This window comes from Mandrillus leucophaeus, unplaced genomic scaffold (assembly GCF_000951045.1).
Source record: "Mandrillus leucophaeus isolate KB7577 unplaced genomic scaffold, Mleu.le_1.0 Scaffold146, whole genome shotgun sequence".
NCBI classification, from domain to species: domain Eukaryota; kingdom Metazoa; phylum Chordata; class Mammalia; order Primates; family Cercopithecidae; genus Mandrillus; species Mandrillus leucophaeus.
Genome location: NW_012101432.1, coordinates 4,177,292 through 4,198,602, shown reverse-complemented (window position 1 = coordinate 4,198,602; position 21,311 = coordinate 4,177,292). Strand labels below are relative to the sequence as shown.

The window sequence follows — 21,311 nt, the reverse complement described above, 5'->3', positions numbered from 1 at the left end:
CTACCACCTTGCCGAAAAAGATCTCATTCAATTTTTTCCTTTTAAAATATGTATAATTTTGCAGTTCATGTTGCTCTTTTTTGTTTTCCAATCATTCTAAAGCAACCATACAGTTGGACTTTTAGAATCCACATCTTTTTGATAAAAGAACAAGATCTGAGTCAACTTTTTCAATCCAGAATGCTACCAACTCGAGTATCCCTGTTTATACAAAGCAATACTAATACAAATAACCCAGAAAATATGTGTATTGCTATTTTTAACACTTAAACCGAGGAACTATGATTTACTAAGGCCAATATTAACATGATTTTGCATTCACTAAGTATGTATCGCTTTGCACGGTGCTGGGCTGTGAAAAAGAATGGATGAGGGTACATGTATAATGGGTAACTGAGGCAGTCCCCACTCAGATACTGAGACACAGTCACAAACCACCACATAAACAGTGGCCGCAGACAAAGCTATTTTATGAATAATATTATATTCTAAGATAAATTAAAAGGGTTAAAATGTCTTTCCAACTACAGAAACTTGAAAATTTCTGACTTCTTTCTAGTTAATTATGAAATTTTAAGTACAAAGATTTTTGGATGGGACATAAAATCTAGGTGTCCTTATTTGTAGTCAATTTGACATTTAGTTTGCCATTAATATCTGGAATTTTTTAAAAATAAGGTATTTAAGAAATCAAACTATATTAGATTTTTCTTTACTTATTCCAAAGTTTACTAGGCAGACTTGAATTTGCTGTAAGCCAAACTACAAGAGAATAAATTTTATAATATTGTTATTTAAATACTTATGATAGCTAGATTGATCTGTCTAAAAATAAATTTTCTTTTAGGTTCCTGAAACAAATTTTTAACTCACTTATTTGTTTTTCAACTAGCCCAGAGAATAGATGTCATATATGATTATAAGTATGGTTCCATTTTCAAACTGAGGCCCCAGCAGCTCAGAATGAAAAGCATCTTTCCCATAGTCGAATAGCACTGGGAGGCACCATGAAGACACTCTGTTAGTGGACCAGTATTTCATGGGTCTTTTAAGAAGGCAGACTAACAAATGAATAGAAGGAAACATTCACCACCACCTCCATCAGCGACCACAAGATCAACAGCTGATGCTGCAACCAGTACTTTAGACAAAACAAAAAACAAGGTAACAACAGCAAAAAATAAAAAATAAAAAAAAAAAAGGAAAACATGAAGTTTGTGATCTCAGGCCCCCTATATAAGTTAATTAAGAAGTTTAGAATCAAAGAAAACTATGGAATCTAAAGGGAATTTAAAACTTAATAGGAAAAAGCAAAGTAATAAACACAGGTTAAAATGATTTGTACGATACATTTAGAAAAACAGAGATCTGAGCATCCCCTTTTCCCAAAATAAAAGAAAAGATAAAATAACTGGATATCCTTCACTACATTCTGCTTGGCTTGGTGGGATTTATTTGTTTGAAGAGCAGTGTGGTACTAAGAGTAGCTAAACTGAAAACACATAATACACTTGCTATGAAGAAGAATATTTTTAAACCAATGTGAAGAATTACATTTTCTGTCAGTGAGAATCCCCTGTTTGGGGGTGGAGGAGTGGCATCCCCTAGCCTCCTCTTCTATGTCTGCATGAAGGAGAGAGCAAAGACAGGCAATGAGTGATGTGTGCATTCTTTGCTCATTTTTGGCCTTTTCAATCTGCTTGGTAATATGCTAAATAACATATTAAACATGAGAATATAATGATACTTCAATTAGGTAAAGGGAAAAAAACTGATTTGGAGGAATTATTTTGTCATGAAAAAAATTCATTTAATGTCATTTGGCAGCCTTCTACTATCCCTCTCTATCCCCACTTCTGAGCTATAACATCAGAATTGAAAACTGTTGCCATTTTAAGGGAAAGAAACACTTCCTCTGAACTTCGGAGTATGAAAACACTACATTTGAGAGCTCTTCCCCTAAGCTGTTGCTGAATGGCTTGCTTGTCTAACGTCAGCACTCTCACCTATGACTGGGATATTGTCTCCTGCATCAGAGAGTGTAAGGATTCTGTGAGATGATTTGTGTAAAAGGCCTAGCACAAGATGTGGAATCAACAAATGTCATCTTTCTCCCCACTGTGCAATCATTTCTTATGGTCACTGCAATCCCCTGGTTAGGAATTATTTTCAAGCTGTCATTTGTGAACCTTCTTCAACATGAGTTCATGAGGTTGGGACACAAACTAAAACAACCTCACACAAAAATAACTAAAACAGACAGCTGGCAACTGGTTGACACGAGACATGATGTATCCCCACTATATACATGAACTTAGGTTAAATTAAACGGACAATTGACAACTGGTTAACATGATTCTGGTCCATGCAGTTGATCAGTCACTATATATGATGAGCACATGCTCAATTTTTTTTTTTCTGCTGACCAAATTGGCTGCTTGATTTCACTGCTCAACTGTTTTGGCATGTTGTACATATGAGTTAAGTCCAAATGGGTAAGGCTTGCTTAGGATGACAGAAATAATTATCCTACAATCTATTTCTAAAGGCACACTATATGAGTGCCACACCATTGTCACACTGGAAATCTAGTAACTTCTTTGCAGTTCAATAACTTTAGTCAGTCATTTTGTTCCTCAAATATTTAGCAACAAAGTCTCAACCAGCACCATGGGACAGAGCTGCTTCAAAAACATGTCTACATGCTAAGTAAAATAAATCAGCAGAAAATAAATGTTCTATGATTCCACTTACACAAGGTAGGTAGAATAGGCAAATTCACACAGGCAGAATACAGAATAGAGGCTACGGGGTCAGAATGAGAGGTGAATAGGGAATTGTTGCTTAAAGGTTAGACTTTCCATTTGGAGTGATGAAAAAGTTCTGGAAAGAGACAGGGGTGATGGTTGTACAACACTGTAAATGTAATTAATGCTACTCAATTGTAAGCTTAAAAATGTTTAGAATGGAAAACTGCATGTTATGTATATTTTACCATAAAAAAATATTTTAACATGTCTAGAGTCACAGAGAACATGTGTAGGAGTGGAGCACATTGGAAGTTGCATGCACTTGCAAATTGTTCTTTTCATCACAATTTTCAGGCTGGGTGCAGTGGCTCATGCCTATAATCCCAGCACTTTGGGAGGCCGAGGCTGGAGGGTCACTTGGGGTCAGGAGTTCAAGACTAGCCTGGCTAACGTGGTGAAACCTCATCTCTACTAAAAACACAAAAATTAGGCGGGCATGGTGGCGCTCACCTGTAATGCCAGCTACTTGGGAGGCTGAGGGGGGGAGAATTGCTTCAGCCCGGGAGGCAGAGGCTGCAGTGAGCTGAGATCATGCCACTGTACTCCAGCCTGGGCAACACAGCGAGACTCCGTCTCAAAAAGAAAAAAAAAAAAAATCCACAATTTTCAGTTAACAAGACTATCTCTTTAGTTATCCCATTTGAACATCAAGATCGCCTATGAGATGCACAAGGCGGGTACTGGTACCTTACTTATTTAAATAGGTCAAAACCCTGAGCACCTGGGGTTTTGCAATCAAAAGCCGACCTTAGGTCTTTCAACTCTTCCTCAAGTAAGAATAAGTAAGCCACAGAAAGATGCAATCATAATGTTTTCAAATTGGAACAGCTAAGGACTATTTAATAAGGGAGGACTACGCCTAAGGTCTGCTAAATTAGGATGCTCAGGACAGCCAGTGGCAGAGGAAAGAGGCTGCGAGTGGTTACTCACAGAGACATTGGAGGGAAAGGAAGAGGTGCCAGCACTTAAACACACTTTGAAAGGTGAAATCAAAAATAAATATGCAGACACACAACCACAATCTGTACTTTCCAAGCATCTGGCCAGACAGAGAACGGCTAAATCATTACTTCCCTGTTTTAAATATATATACCTCAGGCTACAATTGTTGCACTTTTACGGACTTCTCCATACCCTTCTTCTGCCTTCAAGGCTGCTCTTTTGAACTGCAGACTACTGGGGTGTTCAATAAAGTATGAACTATCCACTGAATCATTCCCTTATGTAATTGCCAAACTCAAGTGAAGAATCACCTAAAATGGTTTGGCTTTTAAGGTAATAAGGAAAAATTATTTCAATAACAGGAATCTTTTACTCATGAGTTGAGTCTATTTTTGAAAAACCCAACAAGCCACCTTTCTCACCTAAGGTGAATAGTACTGGATGCCTCACTCTCTTCTTCCTATATTGAAAGGATTTTAGTTCCTCCCTCAGATTCACTGTTGTATCCCCAATCCATCGCAAAGTACCTGATTCTTAATCAGGACACCAGGAATGCCGGTGGAAATATACTGCTGAATTACTGTTTCACCTTGCTTAGAACAAAAATACATTCTGTTTCACTTTACATAGGCTGAACTACAAAAACTGCATGCATCTGTTCTGTGACAACCACCAACAAAATGGGCGTGCTTATCTCCACACTAAATTACAATCTAGCTATGCAATTTAAGTGAATAATCTGGAATGTTTAAGGATAATGGCCGTAGGATGAATGCCACGGTCCACATTACATATCCATGCTAGCTGAAACGAGCTACCCCAGTGAGATTTTCCATAATCACACAACATATCAGAAGCCTAAATCAAATCTCCCCCAAATATAAACAATAGAAATGAGCCCCTGTTTAACTGAAATGTGCTGGGCATCAATCACCAAATTATTCTATTCACTGTTTCTGGTTCAAAATGTTTTGGAGCTGCCAAGAACACTGTAATAACAATAAAACTTTAACTTTACATACTAATAAAACTACACTTTCTTAAACATTTTTAAACTTAATTCATTAAGCACATCAGAGAACTGGTTGACTGAGAGTGGTATTGCTCCTGTCTTGGGACCTTTGGCAACATCTGGAGACATTTTGGTCGTCACAACTGGGGGAAGGGGTATAGTGGCATGCTAGTGGCATCTAGTGGGTAATGGACAGGGATGCTGCAATGCACAGGGCAGCCCCCACCACAAAGAATTATCCTGCTAAAAGGTTAAACTCCTGCATTATAGTAATAGCTACATACAAAATATACATTATGCTGAATGCTGTGGACACAAAGATCAATAAGAGATGGCCCTTGTTATTGTGGACAGTTCATTTAGTGATGGAAATTGACAGGTAACAATGACAACAGGCTGAGATAAGTGCTGTGATGGGGTATTTACAAAGGCTACTAAGAGGAGAAGTAGCAACTACTTCAACCAGGAGGTTGAGGCACTTCACTAGCAGTGACTTCCCAGCTGGAATCTGAAAGATAATTTCATCAAGTAGAAAAGAGTAGTGCATTCTAGCCAGGTGAAATCATGTATGCAAAGGCAAGCAAATGTCAAACTGAAGGACTCTAGAGTCACCAGGATTGTGTGCAGGGGCTTCGAAAGCCAGAGATTAATAAGGTACATCTCCCTGAAGAACCAGTCTCATGTGGAGAGAAGGAGATTCCTAACTTAACAAGCAAAATGATTTTATGGCATTTAAAAAATATTTAAAACACAGAGGCTGGGCACGGTGGCTCACGCCTGTAATCCCAAAACTTTAGGAGCCTGAGGCAGGTAGATCACAAGGTCAGAAGATTGAGACCATTCTGGCTAACACGGTGAAATCGTGTCTCTACTAAAAATACAAAAAATTAGCCAGGCGTGGTGGCGGGCACCTATGGTCCCAGCTACTCAGGAGACTGACTCAGGAGAATCGCTTGAACAGGGAGGCGGAGGTTGCACTGAGCTGAGATCACGCCACTGAACTTTAGCCCTGGCGACAGAATGAGATTCCATCTCAAAAAAACAAAAACAAAAAACAGCAAAACAGGTATATGGACAAGAATATAAACTCGGCATCAATTTTTAAGATAATACAGAAGGTGGCTTTGTTAGATTTGTAATGCTATACTAGTTAGGTTGCTCCCACTCTCAAGAGATATTTTGAGCAATGGTAAACATTTCAAAATAATTAATTTAATCTGTTCTCGATATAGGATGAGTGCAGGAAGAGGGAAGAAGGCAGCTCTAGTGAAATATAAGGCTGAACAGTGTCATCTTGATGGTCCTTATGCTATGGAGTCTGTACTTCCTATAGTGTGGGTAGGGGGAGTGACTGGGGAATTACAAACAAGGAACACAGGAGAATCAGGTGGCAGGAGAAAAGTCATGAGGCAAGAAAACCTGAAATATTTTAGATGACAGGTGATGAAAGAATGAACAAAGCAGTGGTACAAGGGAAAAAGATTTTAGATGGAGAAGTGATGGAACCCATAGGATCAAACAGAAGGGTGAAGGAGAAGGAACTGTTTAGGTCAGGCAACTAAGTGGGCAAACCATGAGAGCAGACAGTGGAGGGGGAAAGAGTTTTTATAATAGGAGTAAAGATGATCTCATTTGAACATCACAAGACAACCCCCCGAATTACATGAAACATGTAAATACAATGATGCCCAGCTTATAGAAGAGTTTAATGAGGCTCTGAGAAGTGAATGGACTTGCCCAGGATCACATATCTGCCATAAAAGAACTGAGATTAGAGCCCAGGGCTCTCAGGTCCTGATCTGGATTCTCCTCACTCATGTTGCCTCTCTAGGTCATATTTGTAATCATAACCAAACATGATTGTCATGATACAACAGTTTGGACTAAACTTCCACGTACCTCAGAAGCCCTGGATAAATTTCCGAATTGGTAATATCAAGTTAGAGGCTTGTACACTTTCAGGCAAAGCCCATTTTGACTTCCATGTGAATGCAAGAGAAAATTAATTGTGAATGATTGTGAAATTTGGGAAAAATTATTGACAGCTTTTCCTAACTCGTTCTTTAGCCAGTTCCTCTGTATCACCAACATAATCAAAATATGCATTTTATAACTTTGTATGCAACAAGGCTTTAACATCTACATACATATCTACAGGTAGGTTTTAAAATGGCCTGCATGAAAAGTCCTAAACATAAGATCAGAATAATGTCCTTTTCTATCTAGCTGCCTATACATGACTTCTTGATTTTTTTTGGAAGCAAAAATATTAATAGTATACTTTGCTTCAGAGGATCCAAATTCCAAAACACCCTCAAAGACAGACAGACAGACACACACACACACACACACATTCAGTTCACATAATATCTCAATAATAATAGCTGATACTGTTTATGGTGCATCACTGCATGCTACGCATTAGGCCACGCATTTTATGTAATTTCCAATCATTTAATCCTCTTTATATAACTCAGAACCATTACTACTCAGTTTTACTAACCAAACAAGGGGGGCTCATAAAGGTAAGGTTATAGAGGCTTGTCAACCAGGACATGAATCCAGCTCTGATTCCAGGATACATGCTCTTAACCAATAGCCTTCCTATCTTTCAGAGACTCCCTTACCCTGGAACAAAGCTCATGGCACACCAAGTTTCTGTAATAGGTTTCTCATCATTTTCCCTTGAACTTAACAGACATTGTCTTAAATCATGTGTAGCAGCTCACACCAGGAAACAGATTTCCATTCAAAGCTTTGAATAATTTGTCAACCTGTGTTCATTTCTACAGCAGCCCTAATCCACCATTATCAAAATATTATCTCAACCATAGAAAAAAATGGGGTCCCAGCTCATGAACAGAAATGGAAAAGGCAGCCCTTTCCTCCACTGCTCTTCTTTTGATCCTCTCAATCTCATTTTCATGGCTTGTATTAGTGTATGGTACGTTCCCTGAAAAATGGAGTATCACTTTTCCTCAAGATGCATTTTCTTGTGGTGAATTCACTACAAAACCGCTACAAATGCATATGATGTAAAGATCATCTCTCTACACCAGACTGGCAAAAGGTCCAATAAATCATGCATAGACCGGTTTAGCATGGCTGACTCATCCAGCTGACCAAGTAAAACAACAATCTGGAGCATCCACTTTGAAAGGGGGCTGTGGGAAGTAGCATCTCAACCTACCACTTAGCCAGCTAGTATGCTTAGGCAGTGAATGTAAGTGCTTCTCTAAGCTCCTATTTCTTGATCTATAAAATGGAGACACTGGTCCCTATATCCGATGAAATACGTGAGAAGTTAATGACTGTATATGTAAAACATTTATTTTCCTTTTTTTTTTTTTTTTTTGAGACAGGGTCTCGCTATCTCGCTATGTTACCCAGGCTGGTCTTGAACTCCAGGGCTCAAGGAATCCTCTGTCCTCAGCCTCCCAAAGTGCTGGGATTACAGGTGTGAGCCACCATGCCCAGCCTGTATACATAAAATGTTTTAATAGTCTCTCCTTACCCTAAAGTCTCAATAAATGCTATTTTTTTTTTTTTTTTTTTTTTTTGAGATCCAGGGTCTCACTCTGTCACCCAGGCTAGAGTGGTGTGATCTTGGCTCACTGCAATCTCTCCCACCCAGTCTCAAGCAATTCTCCCACCTCAGCCTCCCAAGTAGCTGGGACTATAGGCACATGCCACCGCACCCAGCTAATTTTCGTATTCTTTGTAGAGATGGGGTTTCGCCATGTTGCCCAGGCTGGTTTCGAACTCCTGAGCTCAAGCAATCAGCCTGCCTCAGCCTCCCAAAGTGCTGGGACTGCAGTCATGAGCTACCCTGTGCCCGGCCAATAAGTTATAACTTCAATTCTACAACCAGAAGCAACATAATCTTTTACACCTCAAATGCAGTGTAAGTCTACAAATAAAAGAGAAGACAGTTGTTTAAGAAGAAGGAACCCCACTGCCGGAGAGTCTACCAATGGCTTCTTCTGTTTCCCAGACCCCCACCTGAAGATACTGACCTGGGAGAGAGGGCATTCTTTGGCTAATGTGCTCTGGTTCATCTCTTTGAGCAGTTCCTTTAAGGCATTGCGGACTGTGGCATGGTTCCACTGCTCCGCAGGCAAGTCTTCCAACTTTGAACAACTGCAAAACAGAGCAAGAATGAACAATACACACACCTTACCCAGGGCCCCTGATCGAGGAGGAGACAGCGCAGCAGCTATTCTTGGGTCTTGTGGGAGCTTCAGAAGAAATGCTGAAGAATGGGGTCTAAGTGAAGGAAGGGAAGTAAAACTGCTTCTCCAAGACTTTGCTAGAGCCCAAAGGGTCTCTTTTAAGTTTGTCCTCCCACTCATCCAAGAAAACTAGTCACTTCTGATACAAGAAATGCTATTTTTATAAAATATGATTTTTCCAATGTGTTGATGGAAATGGCATGGCAGTGTGCTTATAAACTTCCCCAATACAAATGTAATTACTGAGCATGCCTAAGGTTAACTGTAAACAAGCATTCCCCGTCAGATTTGCAGTTGGAAGGCCCACCCTCACCCTCACAGAATGGCTCAGAGTTACTTTCTGAACCTCTATCCTCACCCATTCATAGACACAGATGGGGATGCCAGGAGTCCATTTTTAAAGTATAAATTCCCGAAAAGGGGGAGATCCAAAACACTTACACTAAAGGACAACGCTCCTTAATCACACCTAGCAGGCACTTTACAATAAAAGACTGCAAAGAACCTCCAGTTCTTTAGAGGGATATCTTGTTCTGGATGCCATATTTGAAAAAATAAAGAAATCATCCCCAGAATCTCTACAGGCCACAAAGTGTTTTTTTTTTGTTTGTTTGTTTGATGTGGCCTCGGAAAGGGAAGAAAAAGGTCTCCTATGTCAGGACATTCTTGCTAAACCTCCTACAAGAACAAAACTCTCCCCTCATAACACAAATCTGAAAACAGCAGAGGTGTTTATTCTTCAAATACTATGTGCTACACATTTAACCAGGCCTAAAGGACCCATTGAGTAAGGGACTGTGTAAAGTTCCTCCTAAGGGCTATAGATTTTTAATGATTTGTCAAGCTGCCCCTAGGTTACCACTTCACTGCTTCTGAAAACAAAGCATAAAGTAATTGGAATGTGACTATAAAGACACCTGGGGAAGGGCCCTCCTTCTTCTTCTCTCCTTCTCTCTCCTTCTTTTCATTTTGTCCAATGTCCAGAAATTAATAAAGACAGGACATGCTAATCTTTGCAGTGAATCTATGATTGACGGAACAGCTCTGAGAGTAAGGAAAAGCAGATGTTCAGAAACACCCACCTTTGTAATTGGATTTTCAACGTCACAACATGATAGACATCTTGTAGCATGTCGGCCACTGTCGCGTCGGGTGCATCTGTCACATAACTGAGGGGGAGAGGGTTCCACCTTCCCAGCTTGATTATTCCTGCACAGGGAAGAAAAACATAATAAACACATATCTGCTATTTATTAAACCTTCCCATTGTTTGTTCAATGTTAAGAAGGTCATTCAATCATCAACATCCAAGGCCCACTCAGATATTTTACAACCCAGAGCAATAAGCTATTTCTTTCTGGCTGACAATTGAGTTAGTTAACTATACAGGAAGATGGGAAGGAAAGAATGAGGTTTAATCACAGACAATCAGTTCTTTTATGTTTTCCTGTTTCTTAAATTACTTAGAAAACCATACGGATACTTCCTTCCCCCCAGAATTGTTTCACATTCTAACTTAAGGCTGATGCTAAATATACAGGACTGCTGATTTCATAGACAAAAAAAAAAAAAAAAAAAAAACTAAGCCTTAAGTAAATATAAGATTCAGTTTTGAATTGTACAAGAAAATTCCTGTGTGTGGGCTCAGCACGCAGTTACATCCTGACTGTGGTGCGATTCCCAGTGCGAACAGCATTTGGAGCTCATGAAGCAGTCAGAGTTCGCTCCCATGTCTGCGTTTCAGCAGGCAGTGGGGCTGCTTTCCCAGGCCAAATGCAATACCACGGTGACTGACCACAGATCAGAAACAGCAAAGATGCCCTCAACTTCCTCTTTTTTTAATTCCTCAGCTCTTTAGACAGTGACAATAGTACTTTTTCCCCGTGGATTTCCTGCTGCATATGGTAAACATGCATAACAATGAAGAAATAATAAAAATCCTTTCTAAGCTGGGGCTACATAGAGCAGCAATTTTAGGAATACCCTTGTTAGAGGAAGATTCATGGGATGGTTTCAGCAACATATGGTGAAAATGCTAACTTATTCATAAGATAGGCCCGTTTTATCTGGGACACAGGGCACACATAACATTGATGAAGAAAAATAGAGAAACCCATTTCACATATGACACACGGTAACAAAAATTTTATTTGTATGCAATGAAAAATCCCATGGTCTCCAGGATGTCAGAAATTGCCACACAGAAAAAGCAGTGATACTTTAGTGATCAAAGGAAAACAGCATTTTTATTTTTGACAATACAGGTGAGTCCAACCACACTGTTCTTTAAAAACATATATTGTCATCAAAGAGAGAACACCTGTGTACCCAAGTGAACGTTTAAAAGCTTCACAAAATGATAGCTACGGGGCAAAACTCCTACAATAGGAAATGAACTTTCTGGTCAGGGCACGTCCTGTCCAAGATGAAACAAATGAATGCGCAATGCTTGACATAATGCTTGAAAACAGGGAATAAACAGAACAAAAATATTAAAATGATACACTGTTTCAGTATTAAGATTTAACAATCTGGTGCTGAATATGCTGCAGTATAAATAGTGCCTGGACTCAGATCCAATAAAGTAACACAGCTCTCATTCATAGTACCGTATGTCTCCAGTTCTGGCTCCTTAAGTCATACTTCACTTGCCAAGAAAAGCTGTTTTCTTGCAGGGATAGTTTTCTTAACATTCTCTCTCATGACAATGAAAAGTGCACAGCACGCAGCATGTAGTAGTCATGAAATGAACATCCAGGGCCCACTGGACAGCCACCCACGAGAGAGTGGGTCTGCTTCCTTGCTTCTTTTACTCCTGACATTTGCAAATACCAAAAAGAAACCATGTAACATGTCTAACATATTTCCTTTTAAAAAAAATCATTCTACAATTTTAAATTCCTTTCAAAAGTCATTATCATGATCACCCATAAGTTGAATATAAATTGGCTGTGTTCTAAAGTCACACAGATAATATATGAGAGAATGGGGCGGGGAATGAAGTTGACAACTGTGCACTATGATAGGCAAGTAAAAGAAGCAGATTTTGTGGGTCATTTTGGTTACTAAGACTATGCAAGTAATATAACAAAAAGGACCCTACAAGCTTCAATGCATAACTCCACAGGAGATTCATTCAAGCTGTTGTGGTGTCAGTAGTTGATTCTTTTTTATTGTAAAGAAGTATTCCATTGTAAGAATACACACCACACTACAGCCAGACACAACAGAATATATCTGTATAATTTCATTTATACGAAATATAAGAACAGGCAAGACTAATCTAATGGGGATAGAAGTCAGAGGGACAGAAAGGGGCACTGCATAGACAGGAACATATGAGGATTTTCTTGTTTGGCATGGTGTTGCATGGTTATACAAATTGTCAAAATTTATCAGACTAATCACTTAACATCCATACATTTTTGTATGTAAATTATACTTCGATTTTTTAGAGAGGGGAGGGAGAGAAATATCTACAGGATATAATAACTTATTCTACTGGAAATAGAATCTCCATATAGGTAAATTCTTACCCCCTCCCCCGATGAGCTGGAAGACGACTTGTTTGGGCTAGAATTAGACACACACAGGTGTTTTAACAACACTTAATACCTCCACATAGAGCAGCTGCTACAGGTTGGTTTCTAGATCTTGGAAGAGAGCTGTTGGCACATGCTATTCTCCCAGGCAATGGGAAGTGTATGCTTTTCCTTTTTTGCACCTTATTAACTAACCTTCTAGTCCTAGAAGTCATGGTCTCTGCTCAGCTATTTACCAGGGTCTGCAGGCACAAGATCTGCTGGAGAGCTATGTCTGGAAGCCCACTCTGCTCCAGCCAGGTAGGGGCTTGGAGTAACTCTTAATGAGGCTTAATGAGCCTTTCCTCCAAACAGGATCTCTGTCTAATGCACTGTATTAATCCTCTTTGGAAAATCATTCCTTAGAACAGTCCTCCTTCCCTGATATAAAATAGACAAAAATATTACTTGGAATAGTAGTCAAGTGTTAATTGAGGAAATCAAATTGGGAAGCAGTATACCATAGTGACTAAGAATGCAGGCTTCCAAGTTAAATTGCCTCTGTTCACATCCTGGCTCTGCCACCTACTAATTATGTAACCCTAGCAAGTTACTTAAAATTCTCCATACCTCAATCCTCTCATCTGTAAATTGGAACAATAAAAGTACCGATCTTACAAGAATATGGTGCACATTAAACGTAAAAATTAGTAAAGAGCCTGAATGTAATTTAATCTCAACAATTTAGTCATCCTTTTGACCTTTTTAATGTGTCTTATATAGTCAGTTTATTTCAAAATATATTGACTCAAAAGATTTTTTATCATATTAGCTTTCAGTCATGTGTCTATAAAAGACTTTTGTTTTAAATCACAAAGGAGGAGTATACATCAATATGTCCCATTTTCTATTCCCACCACTTCCCCATTCATTTCTTCCATCCCTGCTCCTCAGTGACTTCTTTCCTTTGACCTATAAGTAGATTGAGATTTCCCCTACTTTTTTTTTTTTTTTTTTCTGACACAGGGTCTGGCTCTGTCACCCAAGCTGAAGTGTAGTGGTGAGATCTCAGCTCACTGCAACCTCTGTCCCCCAGCCTCAAGCCAACCTCTCACCTCAGCCTCCCGAGTAGTTGGGATTACAGGTATGTGCCACCACACCTGACTAATTTTTGTATTTTTATAGAGACAGGGTTGCACCATGTTGGCCAGACTGGTCTCGAACTCCTGGGCTCAAGCAATCTACCCACCTCAGCCTCTCAAAGTGCTAGGAGTACAGGCATGAGCCACTGCACCTAGCCCTCCCCTACTTTAAAACAAAAACACTATGACAATCTCTCTGTTCCCTCAGTCTCTTATTTTCTGCACCACCAAACCTAGTATAGGTGTACCTCCAATTTCTCTATCAGTTCTTTACCCATGAATATCTAGTTTCAACTCCCTCCATGAGGACATGGAGATTCAGAAGGGATGGGTTATCTTAACTAGCCTAGGTAATATTACTAGCAAGTAGCAGAGCTCAGATTCACTTCAAAGACCAGGCTCTCATTCTTCTTGTTATCACACTGGCTCAAGTGAGAGGCAAACTAGAAGAAAAGACTGGTTCCAAGTTTCGGGAGGCCATGAATGCCTGACTCAGTAGCACACTGTATAGGTCAGAGGTTAGGAGTAAGGTCTAGAGTCAAAGGTGAGTTTACACCCAGCTTCCTCTGCTTGTCACCTAGTTTAGTCAAGGTGTCACCTTGGCAAATTGTTTAGTCTTTCCATGTGTCCATTTCCATATCTGTAAAATGGGGATAAGAACAATGCCTACCCTTTAGGGTTATCATGAGACTTTACATGAACAGGAGAGTCTAGCACTGGGACTGCTACATAATAAGTGCTCCATAAAACTTAAGGGAAAATAGATCTTTGTAAGTTTCTTAGTGTAGACATAACAACAATAAAGCAAAGCTTCCAGAGAGATTAATTTATACAGGTTGAAGATTCCTTATCCAAAATCCTTCGAGAACCAGAAGCAATTCATATTTCTGATTTTTTCAGATTTTGAAATAGTTGCATTATACCTACCAGATAAGCATCCCAAATCCAAAAATCTAAAATCTGAAATGCTTGAATGAGCATTTCCTTTGAGCATCATGTTGACACTCAAAAGATCTCAGATTTTGTAACATTTCATATTTCGGATTTTCAGATTTGAGATGCTCAACTGGTACTGGACTGCAAGTAGATTAAAAATGGCACGCATTCCAAGGGGAAAAAAAAGAACTGAAATAATTCAGGTAGGTATGTCTAGTTACAATTATAACAGCCTCTTCCTGGCTTCTAAGGAGGGATGCAGACCCCACTAATCACTCCCATTGTAGTGAACAAGGACAAAGAAGAAAGAACAAGTCATGTGGCCACTGAGGCTAATATTGCAGCACTAGAGAAATGCCAATAATAACGGCATAACTAAAGCATACAGATGTTACTCCCAACATTCACATTCTATGAGTAAGTTTTGTAACCCCAATCTGAAAAATGAGAAAAACCAGTGATGATTAAATTAGGAAATATTTCATGCATGTGCATGCACACACACACCCTTGAGTTCAGCCAGGCACATAGGAGATGCGAAATGTGTGGCAATTTCCATTGTTTGTCTGAAAATTTATCACATTCTCACTCTGTCTAGAGTACTGACCCCCAATATTCACTTCTAGAAATTGTCTATATTATTCTTGAAATTCTGCCATGCAAATAATTCCAACCCTGATAACCCACCTGAAGTAATCCTTTCTCTATAACACTGTACAATAAATATTCTTGTTTGGTCTGTATATTTTATAAGAAACTTATTTAATCACAATATCCCTTCACATTACTTTACAGTTTGCACAGCGTTTTATATAACCATTAGTTTATCCTTATGAAAACAGCCTGGACTCAGCATTCTACCTGGAAGTAGGCTGAAGATCCAAGGAGAATGACTTTTCAAGGACCTAAGTGGATGAAAACCAGGACTAAAACCTAGGCTTCATTTTGCAAGTTTTTGAACTACTGGACCAATATCCTTTCTGCTCAGCTCTGCTACCTCTGCCCTGAGGATGTATCCACGTTCAAGTGCCCAACGACACAATGGGCCCCTGGAGAGGAGGGCCAGAGTGCATCCACAGTTACACATTAGGCAGTGTCTGGACATTTAATGTTAAACCAAGGAATAAGTGAGACCAATGAGCAAACAGGTGACATCACAGGCACAGAAGACTGAAGAGCCAGTTACACTTGGGACTTCTCTGGAAAAAACAGTTTCCCACAACAGCGCCATTTGAGACATAAACACTGTTTTCCAATCATCTTTATTATTTACAAGGAATTTATCATCTGCAAACATTTAGAAAATGCTTGGTGTTGAAGACTATTACAGATGCTGTTTCAAGGTCTTTGAGTCACAAATTATGGGCCTTTATTTTGGGGTTGAAATTCATACAAATGTTAACATGATTGAATTGAGCACAGTATAAATAAAACTGTTTATATCCAGACAAATCTGTTCACTAAAATATAGAGTACCAATCCACTCAATGTGTAATGTGTACAGACCAAATAACAAAATGCAATTGTAGGTAAATTTCCCATTAGTGATATAAAATTAGATTGGGACTGGAGGCAATTTTTGTCTAAAATTAAAAAGATGCAATAATGGAAACCAGTTTTTTATTTTCTCAATGCAGTATTCTCCCAGAGTTAAAGAGCTGACATTTCACCAAAAGAAATATCAATAGTTGTTTGTGTTCATATGTTTTTGGTATTTATCTCAAAGAAAACAGTTACTATTCTCAGAAAATGCATAATTCATATTTTTAATATTATTTGCCTCTAATTATATAAAAACAAAAGAGTGGTGATAATACACATTATAGTTGATCAATATTTGATTCAAGCTTTTAGAAAGTCAATCACGTCTGAGAATAAAATAAAATGTGATAACACAATATAATCAATGGGCCATTAGAAGGGTTTGTATTAAGCATGAAGCATTCATTCAACAATTTTTTCTTGTGTGTCTCCAGCACAAGTCACTAAGATGCAAAGATAACCTCAATATATACTGTCCCTGTAATTATGGAGCTCACAATTGAGCAGAGAAGCGTATTATTGCTAAACACATAGCTAAGAGAAACCACTCCTAAAATAAACCAAGATGATAGCTTTTACCCCTGTACCTCAAATGTGAGAAATATTTACTTCATGAAGGCCTACAATAGGCCGCCTGTGAAGTACATGAGAACAATTCTCACAGTTTGCAGTGGTATGTAGATAGATGCTGATAAAATAGATATAGATTTGGTATACTGCACAATAAAGCCCACAAACCAATCTGTGAAACAGATATAAGCAACCCAGCAAGATAGCAGCAGTATTCTTATAATTCAGCTGGATGGATAATTTTCTTTTATTCCAGGTGCATTTTAACATTAGTTTTTAAAGCAAAATGAAAACTCAGGCTGAGAAAAAAATGAGACATTAGCTTTAATATCAAAAAGCTGGTGTTTGTATATCTCATAACTCCCTGGAAAAGATCTCCGCAAAAGAGTGTCAATAAAAACCCCAGCCTTAGAAGAACTAAGCCTTGGGGCTTCTGGTTCTCGGTATTATTTCCACAATACCAACTGCTGATGAGGCTCCTTGTAAAAATAGGCGAACTCATGACATTGATTGCATCTGTTTATCCTCCTCAGAGTGATTGTATTCTTATGCTATAGCATATAATTTTCTGTTGTTCAGCTATGCTTTGTTAAAGAAATTAAAAACTGTCTATCCTATATAATAAGAACATAGAATTATTTATTCATAAATCAGTTCACGGGAAATCACTACCCAGCAGTATATAATAATTCAGCCTGTGTTTCTAACCTGTGGCCTGACTGTGGTATATCACCAAATTGTAGCAGCAAAAAGACATAGATTTTAGTTATTATTGCTAAACCTGTGGTGAGAATGACTTTTCAATAAGAAAAAAGAAAAAAAGGCAAAACAAAAATGGTTTTTGAAGTACACATATTTTCCTTTTTAATGTATAGTTTAGCAGTACCCCAATACAACTTATTGGAATAAACCTAACTCTTCTACACCTTCTGCTTTGATTTTAAGGACTCTCTCTATATATATTTCAAATGGCTTGCATTGGGGTAAAAGTAAGTGGAAAATGAAACAGCCTTTTTGAGTCATCTTACATTATTCAAGTGCCTTTATAACTTACACAAATTAATGAAACCTCACCACATACTTGTCTGGGAGTCTACAATGGATTTAATCCTGCATTTATAACAATACAAAAGGAAACGCCAGACAAAAATAAATAATTCAATGATTCAAAATAAACACTGAAGATATACTGTCATATGAATTGATCTAAAAATCGAGAGATGCAAGTGTATGCGCACACACACACACAACGGACTGTTTCCCATCCCCACAGATAACTTCTCTATTTGCAAGAATTCCGGTAACGCTGACAAACACAAAGAAAGTAGTTTTTACTCTTTAAAAATACTAACCTTTATATTTAAATCATATTTCTATCTTTCAGAGGAAGTTATCAAGATTATTATTTAAAAATCAAAATTAATTTTAGAGTACTTTCTGAATAAACTATAGTGATACAGCTGTCACTTTGTTTTTTTTTTGAGCTGACTACCCCCTTACACTGCAGAAATGTTCTATTTTAGAAATATATACAGTACCATTTGGTGCCTTGTAATTCTATACATGGCTTTTACAATTTTGCGGCATAAAGATTTTGTCTCATGTAATAGATGCTGCTTTACATTTGGGAAATGTTATGTTACAACCCTGACTTTTATTAGATTATTTAATATAAGCACTAAGTAACTAGACTAAATTAATAAAGATCTTATTGAAAAAAAATGGAGAGGGAGAGAACAAAATTATTCCACAAATTAAATAAAACTTTCTGAAGTTAGCATTTCAGAAATCTTTATTTAATTTTCAGAATTCCATTTCTGTAAAACAGCCAAAATATTGGTCAGGATATGAAAAAAAAATGTGGTTGGTGTTTATTTATTTATTTCATAACAGTGCCATTTAAAACTATTACATGGAGGAATAAGACAAATGAGAAAGAAAAGTGTGATGAGAAATTATTTGGGGTTGGTTCTAAACTTATGTCACTGGTTAAAAACTATTTCATCCAGTACATATTTTCTTATTGTTGTTCTAAGTTTAATAATTTTCTAAAAGAATTTTAAATTTAAAAACTAATTTTGGCAGGTAACACAAGCTTCTCTCTTTTTTCCTCCTTTATATTCAGAAATACATTTGCATAAAGAGACTTCCCCCTAGTATTTGTCCCCCCAAAAATATCTTCAATAATCAAAGACACAAGGGAAAAAGTATACTCTTTTAAACATACTTTGCTACATTCTAGCAGATGCTATTCATAACTTATGTTTAGCCAGTGTTTCTGCATCCTCTAGGGACCCACTGAAGGTCTAAGAATACAGTTGCCTCACATATTTCACATCCTAATTAATTATGTTCTTTTTAGATGGGAACTAAAATGTTGCAGTAGGTTTTCCTGAGGACCTGGCTTTCCAAGTACTCCATCTCTGGGTTCAATACCCCTGGAAACTCTCTATCAATTGCACTCTCCCAGTTATATATTCTAGAATTATCCTCCAGGCATATTGTGTTTCCTGCAATTTAGGGTTACGTAACACCTAATCTTAAGGGCAATATTATGATGGCATGTGGATTATCAAAGAAAACATTGCCATATATTAATAATATGAAGGCAAATGTATATTCATTTTTGTTGTACATTTTTATTCATGTTCCAACTAACCTGATTTCACGGTAATTTGCTAAGAAACTACAATACATAGAAGCAACTACGGCTGTAACTGGTAGAAGTGGCAACTACTTTTGGTATGAAGATTTGGGGGGTTTGTTTTTGTTCCCTTAAGAATATTTTAATAAATTTTACTTTCGATGCTCATATACATATCAGGGACATTTTCATATACACTCTATTAAACCTAATAATACACATGGTTTCAGATGTTTTACATTTAAAGATATTCCTTGATTTACATTCTTTGGAAATGTCATATTTAAAGGCTGCAAACCAAATTTTAAAATATGCCACTACCATTTTAATGACCAAAAGAAAAGCCAAGAGTCCAATACAGGAGGTGTTCTCTCAGTAGGCAAATGTTTCTCTAATTGAATCAAAAGTAGACTTACAGCCACAACATACATGGTGATAAATAATGACAATGCCCTATTTGAGCCCAAAAAAATATTCAGCAATGTCAGAAATATGCCATATAAATTGATGGGCAACGGAACTGTGGTAGAGTTAGAAGCTATTCCCCTTGCACGTCTAGTTACCCTGTGGCAGCTGGATTACACAGAGATAATTCTGGAGGGTAGAAGAGGTCACAAATGGGTTGTTATTCTCTTCATTCCCAGGAATTTGCAGATTAGTAAGAACTGTGGTGTCTGGAGTGGTCAGATGAAGTAAATGGGTTCCAAGTTCATCTGTAGAGCAGTCATGAGCCTCATCCTGGCTTCTGAAACAAAAGCTCCAGGGGTAGATCCCAGGAGATGCTGGTGATAAGCCAAATTTGGACCTCACTGCCTAGGGTGCCCAGTAAAAAGCAAGAACTGGGAGCATCTAGATTAATCCACTAATTCTCCTCAAAAGAGCAGAAAACCAAAATTCCCAGATTCCTTTTTTTTTTTCCTTCAATTCCTCAATTCACTGGCAAATCTCATTACTGTTGAAGAGAAAGAGGAACATTATGACATATAAGTAGGAAAGTAGGGCTAAGGTGCACTGTAACTGTGTTTTATTTCCTTTTAAGTGTGAAGGACTTGGCATAGGCTGAATAGACAATACCCAGGAAAAAAAAAATAGTTTCTTGTATATTAATAAACTTGAAACATTTTTCTTTTAACATATTTAGACTATAAACCACCAAAAGGCAAAGGTCATGTCAATTTAACTTGTTCTAACAACTCTGGCTACAGCCCCATAAAATGAGGATGCCTAAAACACTGTGTGTGTGTGTATGTCGCATACCCACCTTTGTTTGAAAAGCAACAGCCTGGCAATCAACAGATCCCAGATCCTGGATCTGCCCTCTGTTGGATGCAGCTCTGCATCTGTGGATAACTCGCTTACCCTCTCTGGGCCCCTATTTTCTCTTCTATAAAATGGGGAGTTAAAAGCTAAAACAAGAAACAAACAAACTCCCCTGCCTGACTCACAAGATGGTAATTACAATAAAATAACATGAGTTACAGTGCACTGAAAATTATAAAGTGCTGTATAAACATATGTTGGCATTAATGAATTGTAAGTCAACATAAAAGAGGTAAGCATTACATTTTTTAGGATGTTTTTAAGGGAAAGTTCCCTTTACTTAAAGAAGCAAAAACTTGGATCTTCTAAAATGTCACCTGCTGACACGGCAAGTCATCTGATATAGTCCAAAGACCCTAGAATAGGAAATTTGTCCGAGCTTACTGACTGGGGCCACTTACTCTCTTTGAACCTCCATTTTGCCATCTGTAGGAGTGTCCGCAATCAGAGAAGGCATCAGGGACCACCTGCCCTGTTACAAATGATCCCAGAGAGCCTCTGCACTTAAAAATATTTGGCACCTTTATTCTTCACCAGACTGTAAGTTCCACAGATAACTCGGTGCCTGGCAGATGGTAGAGGCTCAGAGATAAGGAAGGAAGGAAGGAAGGAAGGAAGGAAGGAAGGAAGGAAGGAAGGA

The 21,311-nt window shown here is 38.1% G+C and overlaps 1 protein-coding gene across 2 annotated transcripts in view; it reads right to left on the bottom strand.

Moving 5' to 3' along the window:
- The window catches only part of SATB2 (SATB homeobox 2), a 211,497-nt gene that overhangs the window by 107,529 nt on the left and 82,657 nt on the right, over nt 1-21,311 (bottom strand). For both annotated transcript variants that reach the window (XM_011974555.1, XM_011974554.1), the window contains 2 exons: nt 10,079-10,205; nt 8,781-8,904 (listed from right to left, as the gene is read on the bottom strand). In XM_011974555.1, coding sequence (XP_011829945.1) covers nt 8,781-8,904; nt 10,079-10,205 — 251 coding nt within the window. The remainder of the gene's footprint in view (nt 1-8,780; nt 8,905-10,078; nt 10,206-21,311) is intronic.